At 55.2% G+C, this 16,973-nt stretch overlaps 1 protein-coding gene and 2 non-coding genes across 3 annotated transcripts; all 3 read left to right on the forward strand.

Moving 5' to 3' along the window:
• Window positions 1–90: 90 nt before the first annotated feature.
• LOC144318884 (caspase-14-like) lies at window positions 91–7,311 on the forward strand. The gene is made up of 11 exons (XM_077906359.1): window positions 91–1,217; window positions 1,292–1,432; window positions 1,539–1,734; window positions 1,835–1,923; window positions 2,707–2,814; window positions 2,945–3,112; window positions 3,616–3,838; window positions 4,156–4,272; window positions 4,674–4,748; window positions 5,252–5,355; window positions 5,953–7,311. Exons 1-11 carry the CDS (start codon window positions 1,143–1,145, stop codon window positions 6,064–6,066), a joined length of 1,410 nt encoding a protein of 469 aa, XP_077762485.1. The 5' UTR covers window positions 91–1,142; the 3' UTR covers window positions 6,067–7,311.
• TRNAR-CCG (transfer RNA arginine (anticodon CCG)) lies at window positions 6,676–6,748 on the forward strand. Its single transcript has one exon. It is a non-coding gene; the product is annotated as a tRNA-Arg (tRNA).
• An 854-nt stretch (window positions 7,312–8,165) lies between the features above and the next one.
• On the forward strand, window positions 8,166–8,238 carry TRNAR-CCU (transfer RNA arginine (anticodon CCU)). Its single transcript has one exon. It is a non-coding gene; the product is annotated as a tRNA-Arg (tRNA).
• The last annotated feature ends 8,735 nt before the right edge of the window (window positions 8,239–16,973 follow it).

Here is a 16,973-nt window from a genome sequence, read left to right on the forward strand (position 1 = left end):
CCAGACCTCTCTGCCTCCTGGTTCAGTAGTCCTGGTGGCACTGGTGCTGGGTGGTCACGAGGTGGAGACACATTCTTGGCTTCTAGGTTGGCTGGGCCCCGAAGGACAGCCGGGAGTCTCAGGACTCTTATCCGCCTGTGTCAGCCAGTGCCTGCCCGGGCTGGGGCAGCCCATACCACCCCAGCAGGGCAGCGGGGAGCTGAGCAGGCCTGCACCAGGCCACCCCCTTTCTCCTTGTTGGTGCCGTGAAGAAACAGGCTTGGGTGTGGGGTGACTGGCTGGGGGCAGTATGCTCTTGCTGTTCACGGAGATCCAGAACTCTAAGCTGGTGCCTGCGCTCAGATCCCTCCGTGGAAGAGGACTGATGGGTCAGCGTGGGCTGTGCCCCATACCCCACACAGCCCTTGACCTCTGACCCCCACCCGGCCGAGGCCCCAGCCTAGAGCAGAACTGGTGGGTGCATGGGCACAGTTTGCCTGGTAGTGGCCTCTGCAGTTTCCCAGGGTGGTGGGGGCAGACTGATACAGAATGTTCTGTCCCTTGGTCTGTGTGCCAGCCCCGCTGGTCCCAGGGCCCTTCCTCAGCCAGCCCCCCATTTAACACTTGCTTCATCCTGAGCTCCCTTCGATGGGTCTCATTTCCGGAATGAAACAGCTGGAGTCCCATTGTGGACAGGTGACTCCAGTTGGGGGTTTCTGCCTCGGAGGCAGCACCCTTCACCGCCCCTCGTACCTGTAAGCACCAGGCTGCAGTGTGGACAGGTGTGGGTGCTGTGCATGAGTGGGTAGGGGATGGGAGCAGGGACTTTTGGTGCTGGTGGCCAGCTCAGAAGGGAGACACTGCTGTATAACTAGATCAGATAGGAGGTGGGCCAGGAGCTAAGAATAGGATTGGGCATAGGCTCTTGGCTCAGGTGGGGGTGTGCCGATGCCAACCAGGAAGTAGCCCGCTGGAGCCAGAACAGGACAGGGGCAGTGGGGCCCAAGACCCAGGCTTCCAGGGAAGGAGCAGAGTCCAGCTCGGCTCATAAACAGAGCTGATAGGACAGGGCTCAGGGAAACGGCAAGTACTGGGACCCGGGGCATTGGTGCCGGGGTCAGGGGTTAAGCTCTGTGCTCAGAGGAAGCCCCGACCCTGCCCCCATGGCCTTCCTGGTGGCTGGGACCCTGCAGGTGGCCTCGCTGTTGGCAGATGCCCGACAGAGTCTGGAAAGAAAGGTAATAGGTGGCCCCGCCCACTCCTGGCTCTCAGGGGAGCCCCTCCGCAGCCCACTCTGTCCTTGCCTCCCCAGGGGAAGTACAGCTTGCAGGGTCCCAGGGTGGCCCTGACTCTCAGCACCCCTGAGGTGTCAGCCTCTACCGTGGCTGTCCTGGAGGCCGTGTTCCGGACCCTGGGTTTCGAGTGCTGCCAGAGGACCGAGGCCTCTGTCCAGGTGGGTCCTCACCTGTCTCCCACCCATCCACCCTCAGCCCGCACCCACCTCGAGCCCCACCCTCAGGCTTCCCTGGACTCAGCCCTGGCCTTTGTTCTTGCCCTAGGGCTTCCTCGGGGAGCTGGCTGGGTTCCGGGAGCAGCTGGACGGCCTCGGGGGCCCTGTGGGCTGTGCTCTAGTGGCTCTGCTGGCCCCCCGTGGGCAGCTGGGGCAGCCCCAGCAGCTGGTCCGGGAGCTGAGCCGCTGTAGGGCCCTGTGGGGCCGCCCCAAGGTTTTCCTGCTGCTCTCAAGTGCTCCTGGGGGTGAGTGGCCCAGGGAGACTGGGGGTGGGATGGCGCGAAGCAGGGTGGGGGCGGCGGGGGCCACCAGCTGCCTCCAGCCCATGTGCTGGTCCCTCCGCAGGTGCCCTGGAGCGCGGAGCCTTCCTCACGGGCCTGAGCCGGCTCTGCGGCCGCTGTCGGCACTGGTCCCTGCTGCAGCTGCTGACGGAGGTGGGGGCCCAGACGGGACGTCTGCCCTGGCTCTGCTGTGCTCTCCTGAGTCTGTTCGGCAGATTCCCGTGCCCCCCCCCCACAACCCACTCAGGATCCCCCAGACCCTCCACACTGCTCCTCAGCTCCGTGCGTTGCCCACGCTGCTCCATGTTTGGCCCGCCCTCCTGTTGTCCCGGCCAGCCCCACACATTCCCTTCCAGGCTGCCAGTGATGCCCGTCCTTGGGCTCCCCGAGTCAACACTTGTGCTTCGGCCCACCCTGTTCACACTCACACAGGCAGGGACCGTCCGTCGGACTGCAGGTGAATGGTCCAGCTCTGGTCCGGGCTGGAGGCCCAGAGGTCTCACTGGGCAGTCGGGTAGCCACTGGTGAGCCCGGGTGAAGGGTGGGCCCTGGCTCCGCCCCACAGCTTTCCGCAGCCTGCTGCCCTCCGCAGGGGGAACCTGCCCTGTGAGTCTCCCCAGACAGGCCCCAGCTGCTCTAGGGAGCGCCCCTGCTCTGGGCACACTGATCCCGAGGGTGGCGAGTGGCGTGGTTAATGGCATGGCCACTGGCCACTTCAGGACGTCCATGTCCAGGGAAGCCCATGACATTGAACCTGAGAAGGACACCCCTTCATGCTCTCCCCTTCTTTTGTCTGTCTTCTCCTTGCAATCTGGACCCCAAAGAGACTGGTAGCCATGAGCTAGCCAAGCTGTTCCCTGGATCTGGTGGCCTGTTCCCTCCCCAAACTGCACCTCCATGGAGCAGCCCCCTAGGGGTTCTCTGGTCTCCCCCCAGGTCTTCTACAGGACAACTGAAGAGTCAGAGGCCACCTACTGCCCAGTCTTTCGGAGCTCCTTGCGGGGCACACTGTGCCTGGGGGATGTGGAACCTTGGGAGCCGCAGGTGAGGGGGACAGGGTGGGGTGAACCATGTGACAACGTTGCAAGTGGGACAAAGGCTCAGGGAGACCTGAGATGGGGGACATGAGGTGCTAGGAGGCTCTCAGACCACTCTGAATGCTCCTTGTCTGTAGCTGGAACCCAGCCCCAGGGCTCAGTATGACCTGTCCGGGACCAGGGCCGCCCTCCTCCTGTCGGTGATCCGCAGCCGGCCTGGGGCCAAGCACGATGTGGAGGCGCTGGGGAGCCTGTGCCAGGCCCTGAACTTCAAGATCACCCTAAGGACAAACCCTACAGCCCAGGTGAGGTGAAGGCCAGAGCTCTGGTGGTGGTCTGGAGGAAGGGCACCCCCCACCGCAGGCCTGGAGCGACTCTCGGGGCCTCTTCCCTCACCATCTGGCTTCCATCCTCCCTGCTGCATGCGGCGGGGCTCACGTCCCTGCCTCTGGAAGCCTGCTCTCCCAGAAACACTGGCTGTTGCTCCACTCCTTGGGCCAGGCCCCAGCTGGACCCTCCAGCTTTTCCTGGAAAGGTCTCAGCTTCCTTCCCAGACACCTGTCAGCTGTTTGCTTTCCCCTCGTGCCTTTTCACTTTTTGGAGCATTTTCCCTGCCCTGGCCCAGCTGCCAGAGGCTAGATCCACATGTCACCCCCAATTAGGCCATGCCAGCTCTCCTCTGTGGGCCTGAGGCTGGCAGGCGGTGGGAAGTAGGGTAGGCAGGGACTGGAGAAGCCTCCTTGGAGGGCCCTCAGGCCCTGGGGAGGCAGGAGCCTTGGCCCAGGCCTCAATTTCGTCCCCACCCCAGGCTTTCCAGGAGGAGATGGTGCAGTTCCGAGAGTGCCTGGATGCCCTCAGCGCCCCGGTGAGCTGTGCCCTAGTGGCCCTGATGGCCCACGGGGGGCCCCAGGGGCAGCTGCTGGGGGCTGATGGCCAGGAGGTACAGCCAGAGGCACTGGTGCAGGAGCTGAACCGCTGCAGGGCCTTGTGGGGCTGCCCCAAGATCTTCCTGCTTCAGGCCTGCCGTGGGGGTGAGTGGGGCCCGGGGCCTCCCTCCTGCCTCCTCCTGCCCTAGCTGTACACATGCAGCCCTCAGCCTCCCAGGACTTGCTGTCCACCTTTCTCTGGGAAGCCTCATCGTTGGCACTTTACCTGCCCCGTCTCCTAGCCTGTCCTAGAAGTCAAGTCCACCAGCTTGAGCTTTACCCGCAGCACATGCCAATCCATGCTCTGAGTGCTTCCAGCCTGGCAGGCCTGCCCTGGAGCCCTGGGGGCTGGGCTGTGCACACCTGGGAGCACCCCCGGGTATCTGCTGAGCAGTACACATCTGCGTGTCCCCCCCTTCCAGGGCATAGGGATGCCGGCGTGGGGCCCACAGCTCTCTCCTGGTTTCGGCGCTGGCTGCGGGCATCACCGACCACCCCGTCGCACGCCGATGTCCTTGAGATCTACACTGATGCCCAAGGTGGGGTGTGCCTTCCTCTGGAGCCTGGGCTTGGGAGGCCTGGTGGGAGGGCTGTCTGGCGTACTTTTCCAGGGCTCTGACCTGGGGTCCTGCCACTACCTGCATCCTCTTTGCCAAGAGGTTGGGAAGGAAAACCTTCCTACACTGCGAGGGCCTTTGAAAATCGAGGGCTTCTGGCCCTACTTGAGCCTCGAAACAACCCTGGAGGAGGAGGGTAATACAGCTTTTCTAGGGTCACACAGCTGGTAGGGGGCAGAGCTGGATTTGAGTTCTGATTTGCCTCTTCTGCTCTGGGCTCTTTCCACTGACTGCCCGGTGGGCCCCTGAATCAGACTTGGGGGCACCCCTGGGGCTGATAGAGCCCCAGGATGCTGGGTAAATGTCGTGGATCCTTCTTGCAGGCAGCGCCTCCCGGGGCCCCACTGCCGGGAGCTCTGACCAAGCAGACATCCTGATGGTCTATGCAGCTGCCGAGGGTAAGGGGGACGGCTCACCAAGGAAGCCTGCTACCTAGGGCCCTGCATCCTGGCTGGACACGGGGAGGGGCTTTAGGGGCAGCCAGGGCAGGGCAGGGGGGCACGGGGGCAGCAGCCCAGTTGCAGTTCAGCCATCCTCCTTCCACGTTTATCATTTATAATCATAGTAACCACGGGGAGCTCATGGGGGCGGCCTGTGCCGAGCACCGGAATTTTGATGGGGGATCTGCCTCAGGCCCTGCTCAGTGCTCGGCACAGGGGCTTCACGGCGGGCGTGTGCCCTATGCATTCGGACTGTGTACTTCCTAAATAGCCAGCAGGAAGTCATTCTAGACGCAAGAAGTTCCTGCTCTTTGCGCGGCCCCCTTGCCTGACCCCTGGGGTCCTGCCTGCCGGGCCCCCTCCTGCCCCTCCGCCCCCTTTGCACCAAAAAAGAGTCGCTGGGGCCTGGAAGGCAGCCGCAGGGGCCCAAGTCTGACGCTCTGCCCCATCCTCTGGCCTAGGCTGCGTAGCCTATCGTGACGAGAAGGGCTCGGACTTTATCCAGACTCTGGCCGAGGTCCTCAGAGCTGACCCCGGGGGGGACCTCCTGGAGCTGCTGACCGAGGTGGGCTGGGGCTAGGGGCAGGGGCCTGGGGAGAGGGGTGGGTGGGATTCCGCCCTGTGGTGGGCCGGGGCTCTGATCACCTCCCACTCGCCTGTTGGTGGGCCAGACGCACATCACCCTGCGCATCCAGCGCCCCCGCACTGGCCGGGTGACAGCCACAGCAGTTCCCAGGGCACACACTCCCGGGGGAGGAGGAGTGCCCCCCCTCCAGGGCCACTCAAGGCTGCAGTCAGGAGCAGTGACCCAGCAGGGGCTGTGGGCCGCAGGCTCTACAGTAAGAGTGGGTGGGGTTCCCTGGTTCCTGCAGGAGGATGTGACTGGCTTGCTTGAATAATTTCATGGCCTGGCAGGGAACTGAACCCCAGAGACTGAGGACAGTGGAGTGTGGCTGGTCGGACTGGGGGGGAACCAACCGGCTGGGCCGCCTCTCCTGCCATTTGGGGGGCACATCTGACAGGAAGGAGCAGGGCGCGCACGGGGAGGGCCGATCACGGCAAGGCAGCACTTGAAATGTTAGGCCTTACCATCCCCGGGGCCCCAGGCTGGGTGCCAAGGGACCCGGGAGTCCTGGGCACAGGCTGGGTGCGGTCCTCGCAGGTCAACCGGCGGGTGTGCGAACTGGACGTGCTGGGTCCCGACTGCCCGGAGCGCCGCAAGGCTTGCCTGGAGATCCGCAGCTCGCTGCGGCGGCCGCTCTGCCTGCAGGCCTGACTGCGCGCGCTGCTCCCCGGGGGGGACGCGGGGTGGGGTGCAAAGGGCGCGGCGCTCCGTCTGGGTGCACTGGCGCTCCTGCGAGGGGCGGAGGGACGGGGGAAGCCCGCACGGGCTGGGCTGGGCTGGACGTCCCGAGAGCGGGCAGCCGGGGCCCACAGCGCCGCCTCTGCTCACGCACCCACTCGCGCCAGCGCCAGGCCGTGGAAATGTGGGAGATGCGCCGCTCAGCGTCGCGTCTGGGGCCACAAGACTGGCCCGAGCACTGCCCACCGAGGGCTGCTGCAATGCGGGGCGGCGGGGGCGGCGGGAGCAGTGGGCAGCCCCTGACCCGGCGCGCCCAGGGCCACGCGGGGGAAGCGCTCGCAGCGGCCCGAGAGAGCAGTGGGGGCCTGTGCGGCTTCACCCGGGCTCGAACTCGCAGCGCAGGTCGGGAGGGCGGTCCTCGCCCCGCCCGCGGGCTCATTTCAGCGCAGGCCCGGCTCGCGGCCCCGCCCACCAGGGCCCGAGGGGCGGAGCTCCTGGCCGGTACGAGCATGCGAGTTGCAGCGCACCACGCCGGCGCCTGCAGCAGCTTTATGAGAGAAGCTGTGGAAATGTCAGTGCTGGGGCCGCGTGGCCTAATGGATAAGGCGTCTGATTCCGGATCAGAAGATTGAGGGTTCGAGTCCCTTCGTGGTCGCTGCAGTGGTCGTTTTTTCCAAACCCTCGGGGCTTTAAATTTTCCCTGCGTCTGGACCCTGCCCCCCGCGGAACCTCAGGAAGCTCGGGCGGTGCGCCCCGCCCCGCGGCACCGGGAAGCTGCCCCGAGTGTCCAGGCTCGGGGCTCCGGAGCTAGGCCCGGCCTGCACCCCGGAGCCCCCGCGGGCGCGGCGGGGCCAACGCCGGCCGGAGCCCGAAGGCACCCTCAGCAAGTGCAGGAGCCCCTCGGGGACCGGCTGCAGGACAGTGCAGACGACCGGAGCTGTGACAGACCGGGGGGGGATGGACTGCTGCGGGGGGCGGGGGGAGTTGTCCCATGGGTTCAGGGGATAGGTGCATTTCAAAATATAATAGTTGTGACAAAAAGGTTTTGGAAATAGTGGTGGCGGTTGGATGATTTTGTGCATGTAACTGTTGCCATTGAATACGTACACTTAAAAATGGCTTAATTGGTCTATTTAGCGTTATATATGTATTTTTTAGATATATAACGTTATATATCTATTTTTATCTATTTTTTAAAATAAAAGATATTTTAAAATATCTAAGATTATTTCGATTTCTTGCAATGATAGTGCCCAGGATTGTGTTATCATTTTACCTGGGAAAAGTGTCTTTACCTGCGGAACCGAGTTCTCGCCAAGAGACTCTGGCTAAGCCAGGTGACCTAGGTGATGTGACCGCCGAGGGGAGGCAGCCGGGGCGCACATTTCTGGAAGGTGGGCGCCGGTGACCTGGGGCCCTACAGGGTCCTACTTTATCGTTTTTGTGATGCTTCAGCGTCATTAAGTCATTGAGGTAAACGTTCCGGAGACGGGAAGAGCACGCTGGGTTCTCTGCCCGAGGAGACTCCTGCGCCGGGCGCGTAGCCCGAAGACCTTAGGCCGCTGGGCTCTGTTAAAACCGCGGACACCTGGGCGCAGGTGACACCTCCTGTCTCCGGGGCAGTGTAGGGAGGAGCACAAGGACAGGGATGGCACTTTGCCCAGGCGCCGGCCTGGTACCCCTCTTCTCTCCTCGCCCACATTTTGCAGAGCCAACTCCTCGCTAAATTATCACCCGGAGTCTCCTACATGGAGAAGGAAAGGCTCGCCCAGGATTTGAACCCCCGATTCTCGCACCCTAAGCGAGGATCACACCCTAGTCCACGAGCTGAGCTGACTGATACCTGTGGCCCGAGTTCCCTGGGCTCCATCTGCGCGTGCGCGGTCTCTCCGGGGTCCGAGGATGCTCTAGGGGCGCCCAGTCCCGAGCGCCGGCGGGACGCGGGTGCGGAGACCCCGGGATGGAGCCGGGATGGAGCCGGGAAGGAGCCGGGAAACTGTGTGGAACCGGTGGGAACCACGGGGAGGTGATGGAGAGACTGCTCTAGGACCATCACAGAGCATCCCCTGCCGGCCCCGGTGGCCTAATGGATAAGGCATTGGCCTCCTAAGCCAGGGATTGTGGGTTCGAGTCCCACCCGGGGTACAGAGGGTTAAATTTTAGACCTCCCCCAAGGAAAAAATGAAATACTTCCCCAGTGAAAGAAGCCAAGTTAAGGGTTTCTGGAGATTATCCAGACGCAGTCCTAAACTATTAAACTGTTTCGCTTTATTTTCTAATAAGGGGTGCACATTTCCAGCTTTCAGAAAGGAATACTGGCATCATTCACATTTTAAAAATAACCATTCATTCTACTTGATGACAAAAAGGAATAATTGTTCATTTTTCCAGGTGTGTTCATTTTACCAGGGTTCCATATACTTTTAAAAGTTCTTACCTTTTATAAACAGACCCAATTATTTATTTTTTTTTAATTTTTTAAAAATTTTTATTTATGATAGTCACACACACACACACACAGAGAGAGAGAGAGAGAGAGAGAGAGGCAGAGACATAGGCAGAGGGAGAAGCAGGCTCCATGCACTGGGAGCCCGACGTGGGATTCGATCCCAGGTCTCCAGGATTGTGCCCTGGGCCAAAGGCAGGCGCCAAACCGCTGCGCCACCCAGGGATCCCAGACCCAATTATTTAAAGATTAAATTGTATGACAGCTGTTTTGCTTTAATACAATGGGCTGGGTGCTGACAATGGTTCTTCTTCTTCTTCTTCTTCCTCTTATTATTATTATTATTATTTTAAGATATTATTTATCCATTCATAGAGACCAGAGAGAGAGGCAGAGGGAGAAGCAGGCTCCATGCAGGGAGCCCTACACGGGTCTCCAGGATCACACCCCGGGCTGCAGGCAGCGCCAAACCGCTGCGCCACCAGGGCTGCCCTGACAATGGTTATTAATACGGTATTGGAATACTTGCAAGTTGTTTTGAAACAAGATCACCACACACAGAGAAAAGGCAATTATTTGAAGGGATGGATGTGTTAACTTGATGGTGGTAAATATTTCACAAATGCCTATGTGTATCAAATCATCACATTGTACACCTTCAATATATATTTTTATTTGTCAATTATATTTCAATAAACTAGGGAAAATATAATGGGTGGAGTGGAGATATAGACAAAACAAGGGTATTTGTGAGTTGATAATGCCTTAAGCTGGGGGACACGAGGACACGTTATACTATTTCTCTGCTTTAGTGCATGTTTGAAATAGTCCAAATAAAGCTTTCTCTTTTTTTAATCCATATAATCCCTGTCTTCATCCTAGAGGTAAAAGTCTCCCAAACTACAGGACATGGTGTGGAGTAATATCAGAAGCCTCTTCTACCACGTACCCATAGAAGGGAAGACCACTGGAGTTTTGTCATATACACAAATAAAAACAGTTTTCTTTTGCCTTTAAAAACTGGCGCTGGCCTTACTTCTCCCCCTTTCCCAAATATCCGGGGCCCCGTTACTCCACTGGAATCAACAGCCTCATCTCAGTGCAGCGTCTCCCACCATCATGGGCCACCCGAGGAGAATGGGGACCACAGAGCTCTCCAGGATGCTGGTGCTCCCCTCGCCAATGTTTCTCAATGTCTTATTGAACGGAATGTCCTCTGGGCGCTGTCAGTGGGCAGTGGGGGTGCACATCGTGTGTGATGGATCCACTCCAGCATTCCCATCACACTAAGTCTTTGGCTTCCTTCCTCTACTTGAGGCCAGGGACGTTCTCACATCTCAGTCTCAGTAAACATAAGCTACCGCTGAGTTCAAAGCTCAGCCAACCAACCAAGAAACACGGCAGAGCCCCATTCAGCGGCACACACACACAATAGCGTGTGAAATACAGGATTTCTGCGAAGTGCTCCCAGGTCAATAAGTTTACCAGAAGCAAAATTGTATCTCATCCTCCTTACTCCAACATGCTTAGATTCATTCCCACATATATTTCCTGGGTTTCTGCTGGCATAAGTGAGCAACACTTGCAATTCTTTGGGTGTATAAGCTATTTGCTCCTGGGTCAGCCTTTGTACTCGCTGCCCACCACTTGCTGGCCTGACTGTCCTTACAGGGGCAAGGGCTAACAAGGGTGGCTGGTGTGGGCTTTTTGGAGAACTGGTATCCCCTTGCAAGACAACCGCTCCAGGTGAGATTATAAGACATTCCAAGACAGGAAGGCTACTCTCCATAGATACCAGACTGATGTTGCCAGCAAGGAAGCTCTGAATGACTCAGAGATTCGAGATTCTCAGCTTTATTTGAACTCACCGGGAGAGGTCTCCGTGTCTTTGTCTCCACTGCATAATCAGTGCCATTTCTTTCATGCGAAAGAGTTCCCAAGGCTGTGAACTCAACTTCCATTTTCATTCCACAACATGCATAATTCAGTGATGTGTTTTATCTTTAGCAACATCAGCCCTGCAGCCATAAGATTATTCTATGGTGGTCATGAAATGTTCCTGGGCCTCTGACCATGACTTAGGCTGCAAGTTTAAAGGAAAAAGGAAAGTTTATTTTTTTTTATTCTTAAAGATTTATTTATTCATGATAGACATAGAGAGAGAGGCAGAGAGAGAAGCAGGCTCCATGCAGGGAGCCTGACGTGGGACTTGGTCCCGGGACTCCAGGATTGCGCCCTGGGCCAAAGGCAGGCGCCAAACTGCTGAGCCACCCAGGGATCCCCCAAAAAGAAGGAAAGTTTAAAGGAAAAGGTCTTGTCATTTCCTTTCAGTGAGCAAACCAGTGCTCCAGAAGAATTCCTTCCAGGCCACAGTCCCGGTAGTCGCCTTTATTGCCTCAACAGTCTAGGACAGCAGCCAGCAGCCATGTGGTCACTGATTCTTCATAACCAACCAGGTGATACGGGCTCGATCATGATGCCCCCGTGTGCTGTGAGTGACCAGCGTCCCATTTCCTGTGGGCAAGGAGCTCAGCTGGGTTCAAGCCCAAACTTATTACCAAATCAAGGTCCAGGCAGTGGACCCCTCCATGAGAAAACCCATCCGTGGGTATTGCTGGTCAAAGGGTACAAACTTTCTGTTGTAAGATGAAAAAGTTGCGGGGATCTAATACCCGGCGAGTTGGTGATAGTAATAGGGTAGCAGATGCCTGAAAGTTTCCAAGGGAGTAGATCTGAAGTAACCATGTGAGGTGACGGATGTGTCCGCCTGATTGTGGGAATCATTGCACAACCTACATCAAACCATCGCGCGGAGACACCACCTTCAATTCGTAGGTTCTTACTTGTCAATGATAAATGTCTCAATAAACCTGTGGGAGAACAGAAACGTCCTCTGTTATTTTCACAGACTATTGAGTGAACGAGTGGCCACTGAGGCAGCAGCGGAGGCAGGAAGGGAACGCAGGCAGCTGCGCCCCGCAGGGGGCGGAGTGTGGGGGGACAGGTTGCTGATGATTCAAATTCAGAAGCTTGCAGAGGAGCCTGAAGGCCGATCTCGGGAAGAGAGAGCCGCCCAGACGCGTCTCCACGGACGGACGGTGTCCCTGAGTTCAGGGGACGTTCGGGCGGCAGGCAGCTGGCCCGGAGTCGCCGTGCGAGGGGTGCCTGTGGGTGTTGGGAAGGACCAACTGGGTTCAGATGGAGTGAACTGCTGCTGCTGGGCCTGGGGCGGGGGGTGGCGCAGAAAATAGGGAGGAGGAGCCCTTCCTCTCCTTCCAGGCTTCGGTCTGTGACCCCGGCAGCGAGGCCGGCGCGGTCAGAGCGGGTCTCACCCGGTAGCGCCTAGCAGGTGCCTGGGGGCGGGGAGATCTGAGCGCCAGCGGGGTGCTGGGGGGGCGGGGGAGGGGAGGAATGGGGGGCGCGCTGTCCCGACCCCCGCCTCCAGCCACGCGCCTCCTGGCCGGTCCCGCCTCGGACTTGCTCCTGGCCGGGTGGTCCCGCAGCCGTTGGAGCCAGACCCTCAGTGTGAGAGCGTGAAGCTGAGCGATCGGCTGGCGCCGCCCGAGGCCCCCTCCGCGCGTGCTGGGGACTCTTGAGAAGCGCTGCTGTGCCGCGGGGTTCAACGCCCCGTTAGGAAATGAGCGCCCCAGAGACGCAGCGGGAAAGGTCTGCTGAGGACTGTGGGATGATGGGGCTGCTGCCAAGTATCTTTTTGTTTTGTTTTGTTTTCTTAAGTTTTAATTTTCATTCCACTTAGTTAACATATAATGGCATACTAGTTTCAGGTGTACCATATAATGATTCAACATTTCCATATATCACCTGGTGCCCATCACAGCAAGCGCACTCCTTAATCGCCATCAACTGTTTCAACACACACACACACACACACAGAGACACACAGACACACACACAGACACACACACACACACACACATTCTCCAGGAACCACCAGTTTATTATCTATAGTTAAGAGCCTGTTTCTTGATTTGTCTCTCTCCTATCCTTTCCCTTTGCTTGTTTTCTTAAATTCCGCATGAGGGAACTCACATGGTATTTGTCTTTCTTTAAGGGACTTATCTTAGCATTATACTCTCTAGCTCCATCCATGTTGTTGCAAATGGCAAGATTTCATTCCTTTTTTCATGGCTGAGTAATATTTCGTTACATATACACACATGCCGCGTCTTCTCTATCCTCATCAATCGATGGAGACTTGGGCTGCTTCCATAATTTGGCGGTGGTCAGTAACACTACTATAAGCATCCGGGTGCATGTATCCCTTTGAATTAGGGTTCTTGTATTCTTTGGGTAAATACTCAGCAGTGCAATTTGCTGGATCATAAGGCAATTTCGTTTTTGACTTTTTGAGGAGCCTCAGCACTGTTCTCCAGAGTGGTAGCACCAGTTTGCATCCCCACCAACAGTGCACGAGGGTTCCTTTTCCTCCTCCTCCTCGTCAACACCTGTTGTTTCTTGTGTTGCTGATTTTAGCCGTTCTGACAGGTGTGAGAGGTTATCACACTGTAGTGTTGATTTGCATTTCCCTGATGATGAGGGATGATGAGCATTTTTTCACATGTCTATTGGCCGTCTGGAGGTCGTCTTTGGAGAAATGCCTATTCATGCCTTCTACCTATTTTGTTAATAGGTAGACGCTCAACCACTGAGCCACCCAGACGTTCCGCCTTCTATCTATTTTTAAATTTTTAAAAAAGCTTTTAGGGCAGCCCTGGTGGTGCAGTGGTTTAGCACCGCCTGCAGCCTGGGGTGTGATCCTGGAGACCCAGGATCGGGTCCCATGTTGGGCTCCCTGCATGGAGCCTGCTTCTCCCTCTGCCTGTGTCTCTGCCCCTCTCTCTGTGTGTGTCTCTCATGAATAAATAAATAAAATCTAAAAAAAAAAAAGCTTTTAAAATTTATTTATTTATTTATTTATTTATTTATTTATTTATTTATGAAAGTGAGAGAGTGAGCAAGCACAAGCAGGGGTAAGGGATAGAGAGAAGGGGAGAAGTGGACTCTACCACTGAGCAGAGAGCGGACTTGGGGCTCCATCCCAGGACCCTGGGATCATGACCTGAGCCAAAGGCAGACACTTAACTGACTGAACCACCCAGGCATAGAGTTTTAAAAACATTTTTTTAAAAAGGGTTTTTAAAAGATTTTATTTTGGGGGGAATCCCTGTATGGCTCAATGGTTTGGTGCCTGCCATCAGCCTGGCGCATGATCCTGGGGACCTGGGATCAAGTCTTATGTCAGGCTGCTTCTCCCTCTGCCTGCATCTCTGCCTCTCTCTCTGTGTGTCTCTTATGAATAAATAAATAAAGACCTTTAAAAAAATTTTTTTTGAATTTTTAAGCCATTACCCAACGTGGGTCTCGAACTCACAACCCTGAGGTCGAGAGTCACATGTTCCACTGACTGAGCCAGCCGGGTTCCCTCTGCTCATTTTTAAAGTAGATTATTTATTTTGGGGGGTGTTGAGTTTTTTAAGTTCTTAATATATTTTGGATACTAACCCTTTATCAAACATGTCATTTGTCAACATCTTCCATTCCATGGGTTTATTGCTTTCTTCACTATGCAGAAGTTTTTGTTTTTCGTTTTTTGTTTTGATGTAGTCTCAATAATTTATTTTTGCTTTTGTTTCCCTTGCTTCTGGAGACATCTAGAAAGATGTTGCTATGGCTGATGTCAAAGAAATTACTGCCTATGTTCTCTAGGATTTTGATGGTTTCATATCTCAAACTTAGGTCTGTAATCCACTTTGAATTTATTTTTGTGTATGGTGTAGGAAAGTGGTCCACACTTTCATTCTTTTGCGTGTAGCTGACCAGTTTTACCAGCACCATTTGTCAAAGAGATGGTCTTTTTTCCATTGGATATTCTTTCCTACTTTATGAAAGATTAATTGATCATATAATTGTAGGTTTATTTGGAACACCTGGCTGGCTCAGTCAGAAGAGCATGCAACTCTTGATCTTGAACCCCCACCTTGGTGGTAGAGATTACTTGAATATTTTAACTGGGTTTTCTATTCTCTTCCACTGATCTATGTGTCTATTTTTGTGCCAGTACCATATTGTTTTGTAATATAATTAAAGTCTGGAATCATGATGCTTTCAGCTTTGCTCTTCTTTTTCAGGATTGTCTGGCTAGGGGTGCCGGGGTGGCTGAGTCTGTTAAGCATCTGACTGTTGATTTTGGTTCAGGTCAAGCCACCATCGGGCTCCGCGCTGATCGTGGGGTCCGCTTGGGATTCTCTCTCTCCCTCTGCCCCCCCTCCCCACTTGTGTACTCTCTAAATGAATAAATAAATCTTAAAAAAAAAAAGATTGCTCTGGTTCTTCAGAGTCTTTCATGGCTTCATACATATTTTAGAATTGTTTGTTCTAGTTCTGTGAAAAAAAAATGCTGTTGGTATTTTGATAGAGGTTGCATTAAATGTGTAGATTGCTTTGGGCAGTACAGACATTTTAACAATATTTGTCCTTCCAATCATTAGCATGGACTATCTTTCCATTTCTTTGTGTCATCTTCAGTTTCTTTCATCAGTGTTTTATAGTTTTCAGAGGATGGGTCTTGGTTAGGTTGTTGTTGAGCATCTTTAATGCATCTTTCATGCACTGAAACGAAAGAATGACATGCTCACATTGACTAATCACCAATTCAAAGCATTTCGGCAGCGCGGAAAGCATCCTACATGTGCTGCAGCTGAAAGGCCAACAAAGCTGAAGACCAGGCTTGGCTCCTCAGTGTAGAGATACCAAATGTTGAGAAAAAGTGGAATTGTCACCCTCGGCAAATCTCTCCTGCCAATGTCAGGGGCTGGGAGGGAAGAAGCGGGACCCAGAGATTTGGAATGGGGCTGGGTGGGAAGATGTGTGGAGAAGCAGGAAGTGTCTCTGAACCTGCACATGTGGCCGAGGCCTCCACCCTCCTTGCCTGAAGGCTGGAATGAACCTCAGGTGAGACAGACACTTTATGAGACAATGTGTCATGTCTTCAGGACCTGCTTCTACTTCTCCTCCAGGCCACCCGGCCCAGAACTGAGGTTCCATCTCACCTGAGAAAGTACTGGCCCTGCTTGGAAGGGGGGCAACTACACCGGAAGCTGTAGCACCTGGATGTCGTGTCAGCAGTAACCCGTCCTGAATCAGGGTGGGGAGAATAAAAAGCTGGGAAAAGGAAAGATGATCTGCAGGGGACTCTTCCTTGATACAGGCCTTAACCCCCTGGCAAGAGTCCCTCAAGCTGGTTATGATACACAGTCGGCACGGCTTCATGAGCTGAAGGAGAATTGCCAGAAATGCCACAGCAATCTGTGGAGAAAGGAATCAGAAGGACGGAGACACAGGCAAGCTGGAGCGGTCCTACATCATCAGAGCAAACGCCCACTGCTGACTATCTTGGCAGAGCCTGGAGGAAATGCCTTTACCGAGGAAATAACACCTGTGCAGTGGAGGGGAGGCCCCAGCATCTTTGAGAAGCTTGGGAGTGACTGTTCTCTGGTCCGGCAGGTACTCTGACATATCCAAGGTACAAGGTAAGCTCGTGTACCTTGCATCCCCTCTTATTAAGAAAGAAGCCTAGCACTTGGTAAGACCCCACAATGGTTAACTTCTGCCAACTTGGGCAGGCTATGGTGCCCAAATGTTTGGTCAAACTCTCGAGTCCAGATGTTGCCATAAGGTATTTTTTACATGCAGTTAACATTTACTTTTTTATTTCCTTAAAGATTTTATTTAAGGGATCCCTGGGTGGCTCAGTGGGTTAGCGCCTGCCTTTGGCCCAGGGTGTGATCCTGGAGACCCGGGATCGAGTCCCACGTCAGGTTCCCTGCATGGAGCCTGCTTCTCCCTCTGCCTGTGTCTCTGCCTCTCTCTGTGTGTCTCTCATGAATGAATAAATAAATAAAATCTTAAAAAAAATCTATGACCTGGCATGGCCCCTACACACTGGCATTGACAGCCATGAACATCATCAGGAAGCAGGGCCAGGTCTATTAAATTTTTTTTATTTATTTGAGAGACAAAGAGAGAGTACATGGTGCAGGAGAAGGGGCAGAGAGAGTCCCAAGTGGATTCTGCCCTAAGCCAGAGACACATGGAGCCCCATGCAGGGCTCAATATCCTAACCCTGAGATCAGGATTTGAGCTGAAACCAAGAATCAGTTGCTTAAGTGAGTGGGCCCACCCAGGGGCCCCAAGTACAGTCTCTTGGATGGGTAGGGAGCCCTGGCCCACATACCAAGAGGTACCTGCCAGGTGCCTCCTCACTCCCTAGCCCACTCCCACCCCTGGAAGCGTGGAGCCAGGACCTAGAGAGGCTGGATGCTAGAGCCGCACATGCACCTGGAGGACTGGACCACTGGAAACCCAGATTATCCAGAGGACCTGACACCCTGACTCACGGATGCGGAGCCTCAGG

Source organism: Canis aureus, chromosome 8, assembly GCF_053574225.1.
Source record: "Canis aureus isolate CA01 chromosome 8, VMU_Caureus_v.1.0, whole genome shotgun sequence".
NCBI classification, from domain to species: Eukaryota; Metazoa; Chordata; class Mammalia; order Carnivora; family Canidae; genus Canis; species Canis aureus.